General features: G+C 38.9%; 1 protein-coding gene across 16 annotated transcripts in view; it reads left to right on the top strand.

Annotated features, from left to right (window-relative positions):
* The window catches only part of LOC133160646 (plectin-like), a 66,789-nt gene that overhangs the window by 4,887 nt on the left and 37,382 nt on the right, over nt 1-24,520 (top strand). For 8 of the 16 annotated variants that reach the window (XM_061288494.1, XM_061288497.1, XM_061288495.1 and 5 more), the window contains exon 1: nt 17,828-21,591. The exons of 2 other annotated variants lie outside the window; for them this stretch is intronic. In XM_061288494.1, coding sequence (XP_061144478.1) covers nt 18,372-21,591 — 3,220 coding nt within the window. In that variant the 5' untranslated portion in view covers nt 17,828-18,371. Of the gene's footprint in view, nt 1-4,041; nt 4,199-7,753; nt 7,794-17,827; nt 21,592-24,520 lie in introns of those variants that run through there. 6 more of the 16 variants (XM_061288509.1, XM_061288510.1, XM_061288512.1 and 3 more) reach the window with 5 other exon arrangements.

Raw genomic sequence — 24,520 nt, forward strand, 5'->3', positions numbered from 1 at the left:
TCTCTCTGGTCGTCAGTCAAAATTCATTAAAGCAAATTGACTAGCAAAACTGACAGTGACTTTAATTTGTTTGACAAATGAACTGCCGAGACTGTCCCAAAAAGCATTGCTGGACGCATGCTCCTTTTCACGTGGCCTCACATGTTGAGGAGTCGCCTCTAAGTCAGTAAGCATCGCTTCCATAGTGGCAAAGAAGCCACACGTATGACAAGGATCGTCATCGCAAAGAGATATAATCCTGGCAAAAATTGCTTTTGAAATCAGATGCTCCTCAAATAAGTAACTATTTCACAAGAAATAGAAAAAAGGTTGAGATCTTACGAAAACACAGGAAGTGGTGCATCATGCCCTCTAAGCAGATCACTTAATCTCTTTTGAGTCTCGATACCAAAGAAGGATGAGGTGTGTTAACTCGGAATACCTTTCACAGTGATTCTGTCCAGCTCTGACAGAAGATGTGGTTAGGTAGTTAAAAACTGCCTTAAATGGCAGGTCTGACTCCACGAGCTACACACTGCTCAGTTACATAAAAGGTATGAATAAAATCTTCGGACATAATAAATGGCTGTTAAACTAAACATAGCCTCCTACACGTTCATGTTTCTGTTGACTGTGAGGTCCCTGAGGGGTGTGGCTGCTCTCCCTCGGAGCACAGGTCAAAAGGCAAACCCTGGAAAAAAAACAACTACTACTCCCATTTGTTTGTCTTATCTCAAAGCTCCAATCACTGCTAATTTGGTCTTTCCTGTAACATTGGAACTACCCTTTACTATTGCATCAGGATAATACAAAACGGTGTGGCTGTTTTTGTCCTCTTGCCACCTTCCAACTTGTCGTATATCTTAGATGTGTGTATCGAGTGTATATTGTGTATATTGACGTTGCTATGGCTGATGCAGAACCTTGATGTGTAGCAGAACCATGAAGGCTTACGTCGGTGGAATGCTTTGTACAGTATTTTGTCTTTGACTTTTGTAATCTTTCCATGAATTCAGATTTGAAGGTGGTGGATGAATTGTTGTAAACATAGGTGTACATTTCAGCTGTACAGTTGCTTGAGCTGTATTTTGGTTTTATTAAAGTCAATGTTTTGTCATTAAAACATTGTCAGGGTAATGCAATTTGGTACATAATGGCTATGTATGTAAAAACAAACTCATTATTTCAGAATTCATACTTTTTAACAAACAAAATGTGCTTTACCTGCAGACTTTCACATTTAGTTGAAGGTAGTATTCGCATGCAAGTTAGGTGAACATAAAATGTTTGAGGGACCTGCAGTGACCTGCATGCTAGCGTCATATATCCTTGGGTGAGCGAAGTTTACGTGACAATCAAAATATAGCAGTCAGTAACATAGCAAGGTTGTGGCAGGTGTAGAGAACGTTTGCAGAAAGTTGTCAGTGATCAGCCTACAAGATCATCATTCTCCCATCTCGTTTTACCATTGCTCCCTTCTCTAAATAAACTAGTGCCTAGCATGAAATCAACTAATGTCCATACTGTCATTGTTACATGACTAGATGCCTTTTATATTTGCTTCTACTGATATTGCATTTCTCATGATATGAGCATTACATGGGCTAGAGTTTCTGTCCCATAATCCTGTACCCTGGCTACAAACTAATTTGACAAACAAACAAACCCTTCCAATAAGTAAAATGCGCGTGTTGCAAAACCTGCATCCCCAAGGATGTTGTGGTAAACAGCAGTTACAGAATTTAATTAGATTTTATGTGTGCATGACCCTACAAAATAAGTGTAAGTGCCTGTAAGTGTAGGCCTTTCCTAAATGCTCCTTTGGACGAAAACATTTAAATTTCCTGGGAACATCACCCGCTTCAAATAGATAGAATATTTGCATCACCCGTTTTAAGATTATTTTGTCTTTGAATAAATTGTGTGTACACATTTTTCAGTTATGTTGCATTAACTATTACTACAATATACAGTATATTTTTTCCCATTCAGTTTTATCTTTACCCACCATCTAATTTCTGAATGGGTATCAATTGTCGTCATGTCCTGGACATTGTATAGTTGGAGGGATGGAGACAAGGTGCTAAAGTTTCATTTTCCATTCAGCTGTTGAGTTTATACAGACATACAAGTCCTGCCAGCTCCATGCAGGCTCTTCCGTGAAGGCTCCTTTTTGTCGTCACTTGGCAAAGTCAGTGTTTCGAGTGAGCAAACAGCCCTGACTAGATTGCTGTCCACCTACCACCATTCTTTAGAATTAAAATAATGATAAAAACATGACTCTATAGAATGAGCTGGCATAAAACAATTATCACGTGAAAATTGTGTGATATTGTAGAACCTTAAGTAGCATTTTGAATCGGACTCTAAAAGGTACTATGTGGTTATATTTAGGTTGAGAAGAAAATGACAGCATCTTTCCACTGATGCAACTGGTTCAACTCTAACTCTCATGCCCATTTGTATGGCATGAGTTAGGCATATCTTTTTTTTTTGTAGACACGATTCAGATGTTTAAAATTGTAATCTTTTATTTGAAAAGTATTGTATTAACCCCTCCTGAAATCTGACCTGTCACTTTGTATGAGGAAAGTCACTTAATGTACTGTGGAGGATTTTACATCTGTATTTTGTCAGCCTAGTGGAAGAAATGCCCCAAACTTTCAATTCACAATCTGCCAGACTATGGCATTCCATCCAATGGCTTAACTATTTTATTACTGACTACAACAGTAGCGTCTGTCTTGGATGAAAACACAAACTGGGTGATTGGTGTCCAGTACTCTAAGCCACCGCATTGGGCCAGATATTTCACTGGGTGAGTGACCTCAGGCAGGAGGAATGTTTTTTCTGGCTGGCCATTTTAACGCTACCATTCTTATGAAGACATCAAAGAGTCAAATTGCTTATTAGACACTTTGGTACAGTTTAGTCAAGCCACCCCCTCAGAAAAAGAAGAAATCAGCAAAGACAGATAAAGAAGAACTGTAGAGATCAAGTGACTTTTGCAGGAATGTTAAACTGTATACATCTACATTTAGAATATTGACTTGAGCTTTGGTATTTAATAATGTCATGAATACTTCAAACACACCTAAAGGCAGGAAGGAATTTTCATTTTATTGGAATTTTCTGATGCTGGGGGCATACAGATTAGAGATTCAAACGCCATTGAAATTGAGTTCAGCAACAAAAGTTGGCAACAAAACATTTCAAAATAAAAGCCTGGTCCAGTGTGTTCCAATATTTTTTATTTGAACAAACCACCACACCCAAGGAAAACCAACCAAATACAGAAGAGGTGACTGCCAAGGTGTCAATTTTGACACAAAAAGGGAGAGTATCATAACATTGAGTGGCAGTACTGTGCTTCACCACTATGTAACTAATGGTGTAGTCATCTTTTTATTTTTGCCACCCAATTCAATAAATGTGTATTATTGTGCAGTAAAGTCCCCAGTATCTAGCAATAATTTTCATTTATCCCAGTTTAGTATGATCTGCATAACATCATACTTTAAGTTAAAATGGTAAACTTTTTAAAAATAGAATATGAAACATAATTAGGTACAATGCTATGAGGATTATAATTTGTATATATTAGGATAAATTCAGCATTGCTGACCCATCTGGCTGTGATGTTCTTAATCAAAACCATACAGGTATTAGATTTCATTACATAGCGACATTATACATTTACCTAATTCTGTGGTTTGGTTGAATGAGGTTCATTCTTAAAACGGCCCGAGGCGTTTGGGTGTATTCTTTACGTACGTACTTCCTGGTGGTGCTAAAACTGTTAGACAAATGAACATATGGTTCATAGATAGACACTTCCTGGAACTCCTTCCAATATTTTTTTTTACATGAGCGAAAGTTTGGTGGAGGATGTGTGGGACGGGTTAGGGGAGGAGCTGTTTCACGTCTATAACCATACATTGTGACGGTGAATGGGTGTGTGTTGAAGTACCAAAACAAAGATTTCCAGTCAGAAGACCTGCAGTATTCTTGCTACTGTACAATGAAGTGGATATTTGTCCAAAAGAGGTAGAAAAGCATCAAGACAAGTATTTAGTTTTCTAAGTTCCTAAGCCAAACAGTTCAGGTGGTAATGCTCCTAAAGCTGCGTCATCAATATATAGAGTTTATTCGTCACTAAAGAGAAGAGCTACTATGGACAATTCAAGATCAATCCAACAAGAGATCACTTATCTGAAAGGTATTTTCCATATTTTAGACTTGCACCGTATAACAGCAAAAGTTGTCCCTATTGTGATGATGCAAAGGAAGGATATCTGAGGCAGGCATTGTTTGAGAAGCGGAAGGGAAAATAATTCCCAGTAAAAGACTTTTCCAACTCATTTGTCACTTTACCGCACATTTTTCTTTGCAAAACCTTAACCTTTAGTTGTATTTGATTATCCTGTGGTACCTTTGTACAGTTACCATATACATACAGAATATGCAATCCATGTATTGTACATAGATCGTATTAGTTCAAGCACTCAGTCCACAAATTTGCCATGCAAAGTTTCCATGCAAACCTGCATCACTGACATTTCTTTTCTCGTCTGCTTGAATGTGACCGAAACTGCGATGTCTTTTGACTACTTCACCAAAAACTGATAGGAGTGTTAAACGATGAAAGAAACATGAGCCTAGAGAGAGATAACCAATAACATTTTTTTTTAGTTTGCATTATTTTGTGGTCAGCCCCCAGGTTACTTTTTTTTCCAAATGCCAGGTTTTCAGGCTTTTCTTTCAGAACTGTCTGAATTGTGGGCTATTTTATTATGATTATCTTAAACTGAAGAATCTTACATCCATGTACCTATAACATACGTGTTTTGTATGTGTTTATTTGTGAAAGGTAATATATAATGCAGTGTTCCACAACATGTTTTTAATTATTACAACTTTTGGCATTGTTGGGCATTGTTAGTCAATTTTATTAGTATGAAGACCTACAGGCAGTCAAACAAGAGATAAAGATAATATGTTTTTAATTATAACAGCTTTTGGCATTGTTAGGCATTTTTAGTCAATTTTATTGGTATTAAGTGCTACCTAAAACAGGCAGTCAAACAAGAGATAAAGTTTTATTGCTTTGCATCACACTCCGCTTATGAGACTGTACTACAAAGTCAGAAGCTTTTTGAAATGTGCAGTACATGGTCTTGGTCTATAAACGTAGTAGCTGTACATGTCTCAGAAGATTACCATAATTTACAGACTCTAAACTGCTACTTTTTGCACAAGCTTTGAACCCTGCATCCTATAGTCTGGTGCGTCTTACATATGAATAAAACAGGATTTTCCACTGCGTCAAATATTCAAGTGGGCCTTATCGTCCGGAAATTATGGTATGTTTAGTAGAAACCATACTCATCTTTTTAAATCTAGAGGCGATTATCCGATCAATAATTTGGATTTAAGGCTCCAATTTTATTTCTCTATCTAGCAAAAATTAACAACAACAACAATGATACTGCTCATAAACAATTAACCTGGACCATCCTAATTTGGATCAGTAGTAAAATGTGTCACCCGTAAACTACATATACAGTCTGCATTTAATCAATTAATACTCATACATAGTAGATGAACATGGATCCCCAGCGAGACCTCGATAAATACAAATAAATGAAACTCACACTCAACATTTGTCACTCTGCTTCATTTTCTCAGTTTCTGTCCCACTGCTAAAAAAAAAAAAAGTCTGTGACCTGTTTGAGCGTTTTGTAGTTTGCAAAGAGCACTTACGTAGACTGTTTCCTTCTGTCGTACATTAACCTTGCTCTACTTCCTGGTCAGGAAAGCTGCTCAAAGCTAATAGCAACCTTTTTCCCACTCTAGTGGGATGCTGCAAGGTTGACAACCAACAATAGTGTCCTAATGTGATGCGCAGATGCAATGATGCCCTTCCTCTGATAGTTTCCCTGATTTCCGAGGAATGTCCTCTATATCCTTTGAGCTATTATTGCATGAAGGTGGCGGTTTAAACCTGGTAGTGTCTTACTGCTGTTGTGCTACGAACATCTGCAGTGATGTACCTCTTGCTGACTGACTTTTTACCAGTTTGCTGATTAGAGAGAAGTGTGTTTGCATTCCGGGTAGTGTCAGTGCTTGTGTTGCACAATGTCACATTTTGCAGTGATGTGGTGATACTGATTGTTCGAGGCAAATGTCAGGAGGGCATCTCCACAACAATGTCTAATTTTTAGGAAATATGTTGGTGTGAGTAGTTTTCAGTGTGTGACTGTCCAGCATCTTAACATAGTTTTACATCAAGGTGCCATGACAGCTTGAAGCTAATGGGCTTGTTTTAACTTGAATCGGGTTATTAGGATGAAGCACTGCATTATATATCATATAGGCGTACTTATTTCTACTTCCTCCACAAGCTGGTCGGTGACTATCAAAGGACTAGCACTAACAACAAAACGTTAGTTCCGGTGATGTCACACCATCTCATCAGATTCTGCAAATTATAAATTGATTATTATGCCGTGCCCAATCGATTGAGTGAACAAATTACAACTCATTCGTATGTCGCCTATGTATGTGTGTATTTTATGACTTCATGGAGAAAGGTGGGTTACGCCCCTGGGCTGATTGCCAGTCATTAATCGGGCTCATATACTGTCGAGTGACAAACAATCACTCCTTTACTATCAATATGTCGGTAAATCCTAAATGCATCAGAGAGCAGAAAATGATTCTGTCCACTTGGGGGCAGCAAACCTTATTTGCTAAAAGTAAATGGTAAATGTAGCAGCACTACTACAATATCTCGGAATAGCTCATTTCCATGGTTTGTCACGTGACATGAGACACAGGATATTGTTAATAGGTGCCAATTGGAGATGAGAACAAAATGTGTGTTCACCACTTTTCTCGGATTTATTTTAGCGGACTTGTTGTAACCTTACCTACCAGTTGTGAGGAAAAAAAGAAAAGGCACTAAAATAGCATTTTTTTCGTGCGGCAGAGGCTGACATGAACTGAGGGATTCATGTTAGACTTTTGAATGACTACTTAAGAAGCATATGTCGGGTTACTCTGATATCTGTGTGCTGGGTTAATGTGTGTGGTGCTTTGCTGCAATTTAAGGAGATGCATTAATCATTAACCTCCTGTATGGACGTATCCAGCTAAACACCTTGCCTCACAGTTCAGCTTTTACACCGCCATGTCAAATATCTCAACTGCAGCATGTGTCTATATTCAGTAATTGTCTAGGAATTTAGCACATTTACCTGAGACAGATGCCCAATTGTTCACGGTATTAGCTGCATTATGTTTAGGTTTAGGTTCCCATGTACTAAATAAATTATACAATGTAACAATTTCTGCCTTCTCAAGTCGGATTAAATTAAATGCAACACCTCTTTCCGCCTCGTCTGCATTTCGTGTACTTTTTATCTACATATTAGTCAACTATACTTTTTTGTACACACAGAGACGACTAAATGTTATCTAGGCTTACAAACATCTTGAGATATTTTATTTAATGTTTTATCCCATAATACTGTAGGCCCTGCTTTTCAAACACTTTACAGAGTTTTACACACAAGTAAAGGCATTATAATGGAGGGCGGCTCTGACCTGTGTGGGAGGGTGTGGGAGATTCTCCCATTCTGTTCAGCGAAGCATGACTTGTTTGAAAGAGAGAAGGAAAGATCATCGAGAGAGAAAGTTCTCTGAACAAATCTATTAACTGTGAGGGAGAGTTCTTGAGATTTGGGATTTCATGCATTTCCAAAATGTTTCGGATTTCCCGTTCCCCATGGCGTCCTTCGCTTCGAGCAAAGGTAAGACACGCTGTTGTAAGTAGATGAACAGAGGTGCAGCTTCAAACAAAGACAGGTGACAAAGCCAAGAGGTAAATGGATACAGGTGGAAAGCATACTGGGAATTTCTGAGCTACAGGAGGGATTCCACACCGCGTGTATCTCTGAGTGCTTGTTCAGTCTTTGCATGTCGGAAGATCAATGATCAAAACTTTTAATTGAACTGATATTTTAAATGTGACATTTTGAATGAATTGCTTCAGTTCAGATCATTAATTATTTCATTAAGAAAACAGGAACAAGTCACAACATAAGTTTTGCATCCGATTGTGTTTTATTTTGCTATTAGATCCACTATGCTGTATTTTTATTTTATTTTTGGAAACACCAATCAACATTTTTGATCTTTGTATTATTACTAGGTTCAGCTCAGTTTTCATGTTTTATACATGCATTTCAAAAACAAGCAAACAATTCAGTGTGAATTCATTTCTGCAGGTGAGGGAGAGTGAAGGAATGCACAGATGTGTCACACTCCTGTGACACTTTTGCACTTGCAGTACCTTGCCCTTGGGCAGTGCTAGGGAAGCAGAATAGCATCCCTCCAACAATCACAGTCTCAATTCGTGAATCACATTTTACTGTGGGTTTTAAATGTGTGACTGTATGCACTTTATATTTCAGTAGCGGTGAGTCTATTTTTGTGATTTTTTTTTTTCTCATGGCACACTTTGAGGCCCACTCAGTAGAGCTGTAGAGCACTCACAGGGTGCTATTTTCCACTGTCATTGAGCTATTTTTCTGTCACTCTTTGGAATAAGAGGCTAAAATTCTCACTGATCCGTCATGGAGCCACAGAATGATTTAATGATCTCCCACAGAGGGAGAAGAACTAGTTTGCAGTTTGCGGTTGTTTGAGGTTGTTTGTCTGTTTGGAGGTCAGAAAGTTGGTATGTGACAAGTAGATGCTGTTTGTAGGACAGAGACTCTTGATTTTACACTGATCTGCACTCACGTCCATTTTTTAGTATTTTACTGTTTTGAAAAGATCAAACCTCTCATAGACATATGTGCCTGCCCATCCATCATCTGTGAAATTAAACAGTAAAGTGTATCATTTTTCCCTATTTACCACATTAATCGATAAGTGGAATTCAGAGGCTTTGTGATGAAGTCAAGCCTCCATGAATGAAATGTCCATCTGGTCACTCCGATTCTGGTTTCTGAGAACAGGAAGTTGCTCTTGTTTTGTTTCATATGATCTTGTACTTCTGTCACCTGTGTATTTGGCAATGTACAGGTGGACATGTTGAGCTGTGGCCCTTTTGCATGAGATTAACCCTCCCTCCCCATTCCAAACTGAGTGATTTTTTAGGTTAAAAAGAATGATAAAGTCACTATAATCTTTTTTTTATTTTTATCACAGATTGTCAGTCAGTCACAAAATGCATAGCTATGTGTGAGCTGGAACTGGAGTCATATGGCAGTCACATCTAAGCCTGGGACTGTTGCCATTATGCATAATACCAAATAATATTTTGCTTTTTAGTACTCCATGACTTCCTTTTTCCACTGTTAGTGTACACACTGAAAGTCCAGATCTGGTCATGTTGACTTTGGTCCACGGCCCACCCAACATCTTTCTAAAGCTTTCCACCTAATCTCTTGACCTTTACTCCCCAGTTGAGATCTTACACACCTGAAAGTAGACATAGTAAAATGTTCTCTTGAGTAATAAGCTTTAAATTAGCTGGTAAAATCCAAAAGAAAATAACATTTCTGTTCAGTCAACAGACAGAGTCACTGCTTATCCAATCAAAAAATAAACAGTGTTCTCTAAATGTTATCTAGGCTTTAAACGGACTTCTTGATTTCCTCACACTGCTTTTGGGATCTCTTCAACAGCTAGACTCTTTTCCACAAAATCATCAATCAAAAGCCATCAAATCTCACCATGCCCCTACCAGCTTTTCAAAATGTTCATCAGGTTAGCAGGTCTTATTTTAGTTTGAGTGTGAAATATCCCAGGTCAGCAATGTCATGATGTGATGGGTCAGCAGTGTGTTGGTTACAGGACAGAAATTCATACACATAGGAAACGGCACTATCACTAATATGTGGAATGTCCGATACGTTAGTAAAGCAACGTGGGTGGCAAGTGCCAGCAATGAGGTGGCACGCCCTTGCACAGAGCGAGTGGAGATCTGAATTTTTAAGATTTTCTCTTATCCCTGTTACCCCAGAAGCAGTCAAACTATCTGTCCCTTTTGTTTGTAGATGATTTTAAAAAATAATAATAAAAAGGTATGTTTACCAAATGCATTTATTTATTTGAGATTTTTTTGAATGAATTGCAGCTCATATTTTTTCAAAATGTTGTTTTTGTGAACATTTTATCATCAACACTTTAAATGATTATACTTGGAGAACCCAACACCACTAAAACGTGACGTTTTATTATTGTCCAGTAGATGGTAATATTACCCAGTTAAGGAGAGCTGCTCCAGTTGGCCGATTCCTCCATCTATACTAACTTTTAATCATTCCCCTAGACAAGTTTGACATTTTCTCTTCTCTTAAATGATGACTTAGGTGTTTTTGTAATATAAACAGCCACCTATAATTTGTTTGAATTTCATTTTGGTCTGTGCATTGAGAATGTAACATGAAAGACATAGTTTTCCAAATATAACTAAAGTAATATTATACAGTGGATTTAAAATATCCATGCTTCAATTAGTCCACATGTTTTTATTAACACACTTTGAATATATGTTGAGATATACATATTGGACAATTCTATGTATTTATTGTTTGCACTTACAAATGACTCAAATACATTTTCTGTGTTTCTTTTTCAGGTGAGTGTCCACTCTTCAGTTGATTCTTTGTGACAAGATGTAATTGTCAACGTCTGAAGCTGTCAAGACTCATAAGTATTCTGACAACATTTAAACACACACACACAGACACGCACGCACACACACACCGTGCAATCATTGTTACATCAGATATTAGAGTTTAAAGATAAATGTGCACGCGTCTTTTGATAAGTTTTGATATCATGATTCCCAAGGGTTGGTTCAAAAACCTCCCACCTGATCAATATGTTCTTTTGAAATTCATCTGTAATATTTTACATGCAGCTGACTAGATCTGTATTGAACTTGTAACACCTGTGTGTAGCCAAGCCCCATCATGGACCAGGTTATAATTTAGTTGGGGAAAGGTGCATTTTTCTGGGCTTTACCCAAATCGGCCACAACAAGAATAAGAGTAACTGTACATATACTTTTTATATATTGTATTATGTGCAGTAGTCCTGTTTCATCCTCAAGCAAACATATATTCTGCATATCACTGTCATACACACATCTCAACTATGCAGGCTCTTCCACTGCCCTAAAAGTACTACCAGTCTTACGTTGCATGTTTTGTTTTTTGTTTTTTTGCTTTGCCGTACAAGCCAGAGCTCTTCTATGATACTTCTTTTAACTGTACCCTGAGCATTAGGAAATACTCTTAATTGAATACATCCTATACAATGTGATACTTCCCATTAGTTGTATTCTATAATGTTAGCATCCTGATTATTTTGTCAAGATCGTTGTTTGCAGGACAAAACAATGTTGCAAACTCTTAGGTAGCTCTCTGTTTCCTGAGCAACCTGAGAAGTAGTGTCAACTGATGTCATATTTTTTTTTTCCGAATGTCGCCCCTCACTGCATGAATTAGGATTTTGGCGCATTGTTCAATGTATTTTCCAAACAGTGAAAGAAGGGAAGCTGCCCATTGTTTGGACTGCTAGTATCTTTTTATGGCTGAAGGTTTCAGAGGTGCATGTCAGTGGAAACAGGATATGGAGTCAACCAGCCGTACTGATAAGAAATGTCCTGGTGTGAGGCCACTTATGTGTGTGTGTGTATGTCTGTAGGTATCTTATCTATATGGACCACAACATTGGATACTTGTGCATAAGAGAGAGGAATAATACCGGAAACACCTGATCATTATGATGCAGTGCATTTCTGCAGAACAGCAAACTACATTCAAAGACATTTCATTCAATGAATATCTCTTTCACTGTGTCATCTTATTTTGATATATCTCTTTCAAGTGGATGTCATTAGATAGTGTACCTAATGTGTTGAGTGAGATAAGATAGATGCATAGTAGTAGTAATAGCTCATTGCAGGAAACACCTCATAATCTAATACTATATAATAGAATAGAATAGAATAGAATAGAATAGAATAGAATAGAATAGAATAGAATAGAATAGAATAGAATAGAATAGAATAGAATAGAATAGAATAGAATAGAATAGAATAGAATAGAATAGAATAGAATAGAAGCAGCAAGTCAAACAGGTCAATGGGTGAGAGATATCCTTGCTAACAATGTTTGCTCTGCTGAGACAGTATGAGGCATAAATATCCATCATGGAGGGGACCGGGCAGCTTTTACTCCTCTCTGCAGCCTCTTCCTGTCCGCCATTGGTACAGCGTGAGACTACTGCAAAAAGAATTAAAACTTCTGATATATTTTTTTCTACAACTTCACTATTGATATGTCTATGTCGCAGTCGAGACATTCTGGATTGCAAGTCTTATTGTGTTACATGGGCGTGGCAATGTATGCTAGTGTCTCATTACAGTGGCAAAACAGGATTTGGGATGAGAAATGAAACCCATTTTGATGTCACAATAGTAAGCTTCTAAGACTGTTTCTACTTAATGACGGACAATTTTGCCGTGACAGTTTATTGAAGTTCCTGATGATGGTGAGTCACTGTCTGTAACGTGACTCCAAAGCCACAGAATAATGGGCCTTTTCTTCCCCTCGGTCATGCCATGCACGCACGGATGCACGCACAGACACACGCACGCACAGACACAGACACACACACGCACACACAGAGCAGTAAGTTTTCTGCAAGTCTTTCGTGAAAGTAACAGCCCATGCAGTCATTTTTTTTTCCGCTCGGAGGAAAGCAAGAATGCAATGGATTCATTCTCTCCAGATGTAGGAGTTTTGTGGGAGTGGGCATAATAAATCACTTCTGTATATGTGTGTATGTGTGCGAGTGCAGTGTATCCAATGGAGGAGGTGCCCGCATTGTGATAATGACTAATTTATCACACACCAATCTTCAGGATCCCGATACAAAAATAACATATAGCCTCTCTGGTTGCAATGCAATTCCTCTCATTGTGCTATGCGGTCAGGAAGGCCAATGTGTGGATCCTGTGACAAGTTTTGTTGTGCAATTGTTGGTTACCCGTAGCAACTGGCGCATGGCCACGTTCCCCTCAGACCTTAGCGTCGCCAGCTCATTTGCCTAACCTTCGGGTTGGGTTGCCACAGCAACCAAAGGCCACACCCAAACGGTGACTCACCCTGCAAATATGATTTTTGTCCTGTTTTTGTAATATCTATAGTTTACAGTGCTGAACAAACGTTTGAGACCGCCACCTCATTATACGGTTAGGCCACAGCTGCTGTGATAATTACCAAAATTATTATGTGTCATATTTCTGTCAACAGAAATATTTTGAATGCTGAACCGTTTTTGAGATTGCCATTTGCATTTTTCTTGGGGCCATTTCACAATGCAAAAAATTGGAAATAATCCAGTCGATTGTCAGAGGCACAGTTGATTCAGTCTCAACTAGTACATAAATAATACTATTATTATACAACACATGAGACTGGAAATTACGTATTTTAATTCAACAGTTTTATGTACTAGTATTTTTGTTTTTTCTATACTTTTGAATTTTTATATTTCTGTGCTTGCAGATGGAGAAAAATTGCATTGCCGTTCTTATCATTTGACATTGAATTCTAATGTATGCTCATCAATACCCCAAGTTTTAAATTTCCATCATTGTTATTTCTTCTGTCTTGACTGTTATGGCTGCCAGTAGATGCATGTGGGACATGGCATTCAGTATCCTGGGCAGCAGGGACAATGTCCAAGCCGACAAGGCCTCAGATTTATGGTGTAGATCTTCCTTTGCTTTTTTGCAACAGACAAGAAAAGATTCCCTTGTTCTTTTCTCAGTACTTCCCTCCCTTGTTCCCCTCCACTCTCATTCCTTCTCTCTTTCGCACCCAAATTGTGGATGCCATGTTGGTGCTGGGCATGCAGTTGCTCTCACAGGGGTGAAATGTACAAGTGACAGAATAGCGCTGCTGTAAAACCTTGTTTTGTTCAGAGGGGTTTGTAAACACCATGAACAAAGGAGATCCACTTGGTGACAGATTCTGGCTCAGTCTCAAAAAAGGTAAGTCCCATGTTATCAAAAAAATCTGAATCTATAGCCGGACTGACACTAATTGATTATGCATTGCACACAAGTTGCCACTTAAAGTACCAAAGGGTTAAGCATTTCTTGTGGCACAATTGTGAAGCGTCTCCATCCGCCAAAGGTACAGTTAAACACCCCGAATAGTAATTCTTGATCATGCTGTTGGTTTTGTAACTGTTTCCAATTATTAGCTTCTTTCATTCATGGTTCTTCTTTGATTGCTTGCACAATATTTCATGCTCTGGCTCTAGCAAACATCTAAAACGTAACTTGTATTCAAGCAAATATTTTACAAAAATTGCTTTTAATTTTTGTTTAATGTTGCTTTGTGCAAAGAGTGCAGAAAAAATTGTTCAATTGACATCTTATTGTTATTCTCAACAGTTGCAGGGGAAATAGTTGAGCATCATTAATTGAGTACATTTTTCATACTCCATGGTGTTAACATGCCGAATGTGCTCCATTATTATCCTTGCTTGGCTGCTTTAGGAAGAGCTAGGAAGATTTAGAGTCTTTGTGGATTCCTCTACTTATTTTGGTGACTGTGGGCTTAAATCTGTGACCTCACTTATTTCCACTCTGGAAAAGGTAAGGTCAGTGTGAGCAGGTCATACATTAGGGATTTTACATGGATATTTATGCTTGAATTTATTAAACAAGACAAGAAATCTGCATTTTCCCCCCACTGCCCATACCAAATGCTCCTCTTTGGTGACACCTGCATCTTTTCATTGCTTGAGAGAGGGAGAGAGAGAGAGCGACAGAGATCTACCTATCAAACCGTGACCGCTCTATTGAACAATTCAATATTGATACATATGTCAATGCAACACTAATACTGATGTTCCATTAGTAAGGTTCACAGTTACTAAGGTTTTTAATTATTGTCTATATTGGCTAAACAGTTCGATCAACTGAAGAACATTTTTACAGTATGTAGTCTATTGAAATGTATTATGACAAGCAAACTTCTAAACATCAACTTTAATATTTAATTTAAAAGAACATAAACATAAGCGCATACATATGTGTGGAAGCCTCCTCATTCAACATTCTCTAAATTTAGAAGATTTCTGGGTTGGAAGTGTTGGAGCTTCATCGTGCCTTAGCTCTGTCAGGGGCCACAGCTGTTCCTCTTGTGAGGTCAGACTCCTATATATAACCTGTCAGGTGACAAGTTGGTCCAATCAAAATAGGCCTATCATCTCAAGAAAAATGCTAACCCTTGCTAACTGTAACATTGATTCTTTATTATTTATTAGTTGTGCTGAATTTTATTATCACAGTTTTCTAAATTGCTTTCTGGCCTGACTTGGCACTGACATCAAAATAAAGGCTACTTGTGTTGCATAAATCCAGCCAGTCGCCAGCTGATATTATTTTGTCATAAGAGGTCTATTCTAAGACTTGAGGTCTAAAACATTCATAGAAGATGTGCACCCTTAAGTGGCAATCTTCATTGTTATTAATATTCATTTAAAGGTTGCTCATGCGTAGCTGCATACATGTTATATTGTAATGGCTAAAGAGTTTTACAACCCTAAATTTCCTGGGCTACTTTGTGAACTCCGATACTCATCTCTGAGAGCCTCAGTGTCTGGTTATGCAAATGTCTTTGCATAAGATAGCTCTTAGCATGAATTTTATTTTAACTTCTGGAATATTAGCTTTAATTATTTGCATTTTTTGCAGTTGCATTTCTGTTTGGATGCATCAAATACATGCGGCAGGTTTGCATAACTACAACCATGAATTTATTTAAATTATTCAAAGTTAGTCGATCAAAAACACTACTCCGAATACACACCCTGCACAAGGTACATGCCAATCCCTTTGTTTATAATCTCCTCCTCCCAGATCATGAAAGAATCATTAACCAAACAATCATGAGGGATGTTTTGAAAGATATTTAACAAGGGTAGAGTACATACCGGCATGGGCCATCATTTTCCCCCACTGAGAATGGAGTAGATCACGTGTCAAACTCAAGGCCCGGGGGCCAGATGTGGCCCGCCACATCATTTTATGTGGCCCGCCACATCATTTTATGTGGCGAATGAATGGACGAAAGAAAAAAAAACATGAATGAGAATTGTCCTGTGTTATTGTGGGAAGCTATCAGGTCGATAATTCAATTTTCCACAACATAATCTATTTTTTCAGTTGAAAATGTTTTAATAGTTTTCAATTCTGAGGAGGTGTGTGTGTGTGTGTGTTTTTTTTTTTTTTACCCTATTTTGATTGACTGTATTGATTGTTTGGTACTGCTGTACTTTTGGAAGAATTTCTATTCCTTATTTTTTGTACCCCCTGCAATGGGCATCAGTTCTACACGGATTGAAACAATTTATGGTCCAGACTATTAGCTATCCCCTACGGATAGCGGGGGGTAGACCATGCAGTAAATAACCAAATTGTTTAAATCAATATATGTATTGCCCCATCTTCTTATCAAATCAATCATTGGTTGTTTGTTTTTTTAAACTCTGTGATCAGCCCCAAAATCCTGATTGTGTAAGGCATACTTCTATTGTTCTATAGGCATATTCTATTCTTTTGTCTGAGTATAGTTCATTCCTAGTTGTACTCAAACACACCCTGTCTGACAGAAAAGGGGAAAATAAATTATGTTCACAGTGAAAGATTTTTTTTGTTCTAAGTGGTCTTCGGGCTGTCGTATAACATCAGTTTATAAATTGCTGCGCCGCCGCTGCACCTTAAGAGTATATGTGGCTCTGTTGCAAGTAGCTCATTTGACTGTTGCCATGGTAAATATAGTAAAAAAAAGAAGGGAAAAAAAGTTTTCCACTGGTGGTTGGATGTGTAACAGTGTGTGTGGTTTCAAACACCCGGGAAGAATCTTTTCATAGCTGCCCACTAAAATTGTGCAACTGTGTTCACACAGCTTTCCACTCTCTGTTCTGTTCTGTTCCTGCGTTCATACCTACTGCAGATTGATATGCTCCTATGCAGTCCTTGAACAGTTCCCCTTTGCTTTTAACTGGACACTGGCCATGAGAGGTCCTCTTTCTGACACATAGAGACGAACAGGAGACAGATGCGTAGAGGGGAGAAGTGATCTCGGGATAGAAATCTGATATCATGTTTGTGAGTGCGGAAAAGGTTGACTGTAATGCAAAGTTCTTTTTATAGGTATGCAAGAGTTATCAGCTCATTCGAAGTATGACGTTCTAATGTTAGCCGGCAATAAACCTTTGAGGTGCATTGCCATGTTGCGTCATCTTAATGAGCTACGATAGTGACTTGCAGTTCTTCGGTGAAATTGACGACATGAATAATTTCTGTCTTTGCAATAATGGAAAGTCTTGCATTGAAATATATGCATAATTTGTTTCTCTTTTAACGTGTGTGTGTGTGTGTGTCTGAATTCATCAGTATTTCTTTCATGTATTCCAAGAGTGTGAAAGTTAGACCTTCAATGTAGAATGATATCTGATCTGGAAAACTAGATAGCTTGCTCTTGGTAACCTACATGCATGAATAACGTGTGGCTCCAGGCTCAGATGGAGGTATGCCAACTGGTTCTTCCATCTTGTTGAAGTGTATCTGAGTTTAGAAAAGCCCATTCACTGAGCTGGGCGTGTGTCAGCCAGCAACGGTGTTAGTTTAAAAAAAAAGTGTGTGAGCGATTGTGTGTCTGTGTGGAAATTAGAGGTGTGTACTTTAGTGTACGAGTGGGCGTTTCTGTAGAAGTCACAGAGCTTTGGAACATGTGCTCAGACACACTTCACTAGTGTGTTGCGCCATTCATTTTACGTTGCGCTTTCTTGCTGTTAATCATTTTTTTGCGGATAGTTTTCTTCACTTCCTCGTTGCTGCAGTTATATTTACTTAACTGAGAATTTTTTTCCATGCGTCTTTTTTTCCATAAGGAATTGAGAAGGTCGGTAGGAGGAGCCCAACGAAGTGTGCTTCACTCTCTTTCTCTTCCACACACTCATGCTCTCTCTCTCTCTCTCCCATTCTGACATTGCTATCCCAGCAGAAGGGAGCAAGACTTCATGCTGTGGGGCGACATAATTTGAATTCTGTTTGAATGACATTTGAACGGATTATTCTTTTTCTTCTACAAAACCTACAGGATCAACGAGAGTGAGAAAAGTAAGGGGACATATTACACAGACTTTTTTCTCTCTTTGATTTATCTTTAATTAAACTGAAGCACGTGTTTTGCCGGAGGATATTTTTTCCCCTCACAGTAAGACGTGTGGTCTGTTGAGTCTTATTTTTGTTCCTCTTTAAGATAGTGTAGATAGATAGCAAAATGGTTGCAGGAATGCTTATGCCCCTGCGGGACCTGAGGGCAATCTACGAGGTTCTCTTTCGAGATGGTGTCATGGTGGCCAAAAAGGACAAGCGACCTCAGACCAAACATCCTGAGGTACAAGGAGTGTCCAACCTACAAGTAATCCGTGTTATGGGATCACTTAAATCCAGAGGCTTGGTAAAGGAAACCTTTGCTTGGAGGCATTTCTACTGGTACCTTACCAATGAGGGTATTGTTTACCTGCGTGACTACCTCCGCCTGCCACTTGAAATTGTTCCTGCCTCCTTGCAGAGGTTTAAGAAATCAGCAGCCACGGCCATGGCTCAACGAGCTGGAAGGGTCCAATCAGTTGAAGGTCCTACATCTTACGTACCCAAACCAGGCCTTAGGGGTGAAGCTGAAAGCCAAGAAGCAGTGGCAGAGCGCCAAAGCTACCGCCATCGCATGATGGGTCCCAGAGAAAAAGAGAGCTACTCTGACAAGACCCCCAGATTCAGGGGCCGTCCACTGTCTGCAGAACCTATGAGGCCGAAACAAATGGATGACCAATCTGGTTCGTTGTTTACAAAGGGGAACACATTTCTGGGTGAATCCATGTCAATGGGCCGCTCATATCAGCAGCCTGATGTGAGCAATGAGAAGGCAACATCTCAGGAGACAGACACATTTGAAGTTCAAAAGGAGAAATTGAGTTTGTTCCCTTCTTCAAAAACACCTTGGAAAAGCGATGTGTCAAAACCTTCTCTGACTGCAGGACCCTCCAAAACAGCCCCAGTGCTTACTGTGGCTCCTACTGCTGAGGCTACAGATGCTACACCTCCAGGAGGTAGACGTGGGCCCTCTAGTCCTAAGGCAAACACAGACAAGCTGAAAATTGCGGATGCAAGTGCTGGTAAAATTATGACCAGCAGTTCAACTAGTTCAGCACCTCCTGAAACAGAGATCAAAAAGGTGGTCAACAAGGAGCCTGTTGCACATGTTAAATCTTATGTAACGCCCACTGCTGTACCAGCGAATGATAAGGTAAATGCTTTGACCTTGCAGGCTTCTGCCCAGGGACCTAGCACCCTTGTGACAAAAACTGTCACATCCACAGATGTCATAACCAATGCCACCAATAATGATGCCGAAGAAAAAATGAAGATGAATATTGAACCGGAAATTGCCACAACTGAAATGGTAGCTGATAAAATAAAGAAGAGTAAAATGGTTAAATCATCTTCCCAGGAAACATCCAAAATCCTAACCAGTACTGATATTCCTGTTGTGAAATCTGCCAATAAAGATGCAGTGGGAGAACATCTTAAAGAAGAAATGATCAAACCAGAATCAGCTAAATCTACTGGTTCAAAGAACCAAGTTGAATCTAAAATGCTTAATGAAATGGCCAAAACATTTTCAAACAAATCAAATGTCGCCATAATTCAGGCGACAACCAAATCCCAACCACTGATGTCTGTGGATGCAGAAGAACTGACAACTAAAGAAATCCACAATCCCATTGTCTCTGTGACAACAGTGACTGTCCCACCAAAGGCTCAAAATGAAGAAATTTGTGAAAATACATCAGTGCAGTCCTCACTAACTAAAGTTAGTACAACCAGTGTCACAAGAATGATGGTTAGTACTGAAAAGGTAAAACCAGACAAAGACAAAACAAAGCAGAAGAAAACTGAGGGAAATGCAAGTGAAGGCATCAAGAAAGAAGAGGCATTTGGGCCTGAAGAAACATGTAAAACTCCAGCACAACTCTCCGTCTCTTTGGAAAAAGGCGCTTTCCCTGAGCTCACTCAAACTATTTTGCCCACTGAACTGGCTATTGAAGACAAACAAGTGATTGTGGGAAGCTCTAAATCCAAGCGAAAGAAGAAGAAGTCTCAAGTAGAGAAAGTCAAGACGAGTGAGGACACACCTGACACAAAGGTAGAAGATAAAAATGTGAAGGACAAGGCCCATGACAAAGACCAAAGCCCAAGCACACTGCCCGAGGGACCATCTTCTTCACTGACAAATAAGGCTGAACCAAAATTAAATAATACAAGGGAGCAAGTAATTGATGTATCTAAACAAATGGCAGTGACACCAGTGGCTGAAACCTCCAAACAAACAAAGGCTATTTCTGAAAAATCACCTTTGCCATTTGGCCAAAACGCTTCAGTGCCCCCAGTGGTTCATCCAGAAGTTGCACAATCTAAATGTGTTCTGCCAGACATAGACTCAGAGATATGTGGTGAAATTTCTGCTGCTAAATTGAAAGCAGTGACCCCGCCATTACAAGAACCTGTCAAGTCTGACAAGAAACATGTTAAATCGTTGAAAAGTTTGAATGGCAAACAAAAGGTTGAGACTTCAGTGGCTTCAACCAAAAAGGTGCAAGCAGAAACATTGCTACCCACTAAAATGACACCTTTGCCCGGGGACACAGACTGCCCAGCTGTGACCTCTGAACTGAAAAAAATGAATGTTTCTCCCAAAACGACTCCTGAGAGAATGTACCGTGAGGAAACCAGTCAGGCAGCAGTTGTGCTCTCTCAGGCCCCAGCAGACAAAGAGGAGGTGGAGCCAGAACTGCTCTTTGCAGAAAAAATCAAGCAGGAGGTTCCGAAAGCAAAAACATCCTCCGCTGTTAGGGAAGCACCCAAAGCCAGAGCATTAGCGTCAGCAGAGCCAGTGGTAACAGCAGAGGCAGCTGTAGCTCAGGCACGGGCCAACCCCCTTGTCAAGCAAGAGGAGCCGCCCAGTGTTGCACAACATTCAGCCACTCCGGCAGCAGAGCGCGGCACAGCAAATAGGCTCTCTGTGTCACAGGCCTTAAAGCAGGAGGAAGAGAAGAAGAGGGACTTGGAGGAGGACACACCCTCTGCCACTACAGCACCCGTAAGTGCCCAGCCTCACGTGGCGGACATCGTTTCGTCTGAAAGCCCAGAAACAGACGAGGCCAACATGAAGAGGAAAATTGTAGTGGTTGAAGAGATAGTGGAGGTGAAGCAACTTGTTAGTCCTGAGGTTGCTGGGGCACAAGCAAGTCCACAACCTGTGCAACCTGAGGGAGAAGAAGAAGAGGAGTTGGACTTGGATGTTTTGGAGGAGATTGCCATTGAGAGGGCGCTTTTGTCAGGGGCACCGGGTGTCAGGGTGCATGGAGCGTCAGCTGAGGCAGACTGGGACCACTCACTGGAGGAGCCGGAGGACAAGACATGGCCAAACTTTATAGAAGGTTGGTGTACCAATTACTCTACTTCCTCTATCTTTCTGCATTGCATTATGATCGATTAAAAGCAACACCATGTTCCAATGATCTGAGAATAAAGACAAAATACATTTTCAAGATGAATTTAAGCATGGAATGTATCAAATGACAACCTCTTTCCAGTAAGACCAATTAGTTGTCTCATAGTGTGAAGTATGCATGGAATTTAATCATATGTTATGACAGATAAATTGTCTGAAAGGCTCTTAGAACATACTATTAGTGGTATTTTTTAGTCACTGTCAGTTATCGCAGAAGAATGTTTTACTTCTATACATAAAGCTAAAAGACAATAGATCAACAATCTTTCCAAAGAATCCCGGAGCTTCCCTATGTACACATGCAATTGATTGATCAAAAAACATCAATAAAGTTGAGGTGGGGTATTGTGGATCTGCAGGATAACGAACTCATCTGCAAATTGATAAGGTTCAAGGAATTCTATCTGTGGTCACTCTTAACATGTTTGCCAAATGAGATTTTACAGACCTTAGGTCACTCCAGCAAGGTGGGGCTGTTTGCTGAGATTTGGCCTCGCCTGGTCCCTGCAGAAATACTTGTGATCCATAGCTAGATTGAAATGAAGGAGGTGTGGCACTTTTGGGAGTATTTCATATTTTTTCTCTAGCAGTAATAATTCCTCACTGTTACGATATGTTCTCCGTTCTAACGTGTACTGTGGCTGTGTTTTGGTTCTCCTGTCAGCCTGATATGTATGAAAGAGAGGTTTGATGACATTCCATTACGCAATAGCATGTGTAAGATTTGGTAGGTATGCATGCAATGTGGTAAGAGTTCTGTAAGAGTTCTTTTTTTAGTTACCCATCTGGCTTTATGCATAACATCTGGATGAAACTCGAGTATTGACATTGAATTCTGTCCTTGTGACTCAGATTATATGGAAATAAGAAGTTAAAGGCATGCAATAGTCCAGCTCACGTGACAAGGGTGTAAGAAGTGCTTTTCACATGGGCGTTGTCTCGTGTGGGTGTAAGTAATAGGCAAAGAGTGAAGAAAAAGCTCGCTCATGGCTTCACTTGTATTTGTTTAGTTCAACACATGACACAAGATCTGGAACTAATTAGCATACATGTTTCAATGTGTGTTCCAAATGTAACAACTTGCAGCAAAGTATCAAGACGTGCAATTAACTGTAAACTGAATGACTCCCACTGATCCAACATAGTGCAGACTCATCATATTGAATGTATTTGAATGTATTTCTCTATTTGTGGTTTTATCAGTTATGAGTTTTTCTTGTGAAGGGGTTAGATAAGGCTCCCAAGTTTCAATCAAGTCACTCTCAGTGCTTGGTGTCCCACTGCTGACATCTACTGTTCATTCACAACCACTGTTGTCTTAGTCTGCTAATTTCAACAAGTTTAGACAGGTGGTGCTCGGGTGTGTGTCCTTCTGATTTGACCTTCGCTGAGTGTTATGCACAGGTTGTCATTGAAGGTATTTTTAGCAAGGTACTGTTATTATTTGTCGTTGGTTTACATGGCTGCAAATATCTATACTACTGGATGCATGTGTACTTTCCTGCAGTTTGTTTACTTTTATTTATCTCAAATTACTTTTATGTTATAAGCCATTAAGGTATTGTCAAAAGTGAGAGTGTGTTTAATGTTCCGTTTGTAGCTTTGTAGAGAACATGATTTGAATGGCGACTGCTGTTCTAAGACTGCACATTCCTCACTTGAGTCTTGTAGACTTGCGTTGAGAAAGTGTTTCAACTCTGCCCACGCATGGCACAAGTGACAATTGGACTTGAACACAACACAGACGTGCCCACTGAGGCCCTCCTTGTTCTCAACTGAACTGAAGCCCAATGGATACTTGTGTAACCACTTAAATGAACAATTACACTATGATGCAGCTCAGTGCCTTTAATTTGTACTATTGCATCATACTGGTTCAAAAACCAAACTATTCACAAATTTAACGGTTTGAATTAAAAATCAGAAACAGTTGACCACTGACAGTCGGATTTTACAAAATGTTTAAATCAGAGATGCAACTAAACGTTTTTGCAATAATAATAATAATAATAATAATAATAATAATAATAATAATAATAATAATAATAATAATAATAATGGCAATTTATAATATGATATATATGCATACATATCATATCAATATAATTTATTTACTAATATATATGAATTAAGGGTTAGGGTTGCAACAAATGGTAAAATATGTATTGCATAAGATTGAAGAGGTCAAAATTACAAGTGAAATGAAAATATTTCAAACATCTAATTTGCTAGACAAACATTTAAATACTCTATTTAAATCAGGGTTAAAAATACATTAAGGTGCACACAAAGCCATTAGGAAAATATTTTGAAAGTGCATTTATGTTGAACTTTAAAGTTTTAGATAAAAATATTAATTTTGGAAAATATATTTGAAACAATCACAATAATAATAATAATAATAATAATATTTCAATAATAGTAATAATAATAATAATAATAATAATAATACAAACTACACAGGCAGTTTCACAGATACATTTTTGTTTTTTCAATCAATATGTATTGTGTGTTTACATCGATATAGTGTGCACTATAATGGAAACTCACAAGTTACCATTTGAGTCCCATGGCAGATAAAGATCATAGAGTGCTTCTCTGCTTCTCATTTACTGTCTGAGCAGGGCAAGACAGTCATGTTACAATTATTGAACTTTTGGGGCTGCCATAATTTATTTGATAAGGATTGGGTTTTGGAGCCAAAAAGTTATTGTTTGAGTCCTGCTGCAGACAAAAATGCTTAGATGCAAGGCAAGACAGCAATTATTATACAGCAAAAGCGAGGTTAAGTCTGTATCAACTAAACAGAGGAAAAAGATCAATAGCATCTGGAAATAATTGTGGGTTCAGTCAAA

This window comes from Syngnathus typhle, linkage group LG10, assembly GCF_033458585.1.
Source record: "Syngnathus typhle isolate RoL2023-S1 ecotype Sweden linkage group LG10, RoL_Styp_1.0, whole genome shotgun sequence".
In the NCBI taxonomy this organism is placed as follows: Eukaryota; Metazoa; Chordata; class Actinopteri; order Syngnathiformes; family Syngnathidae; genus Syngnathus; species Syngnathus typhle.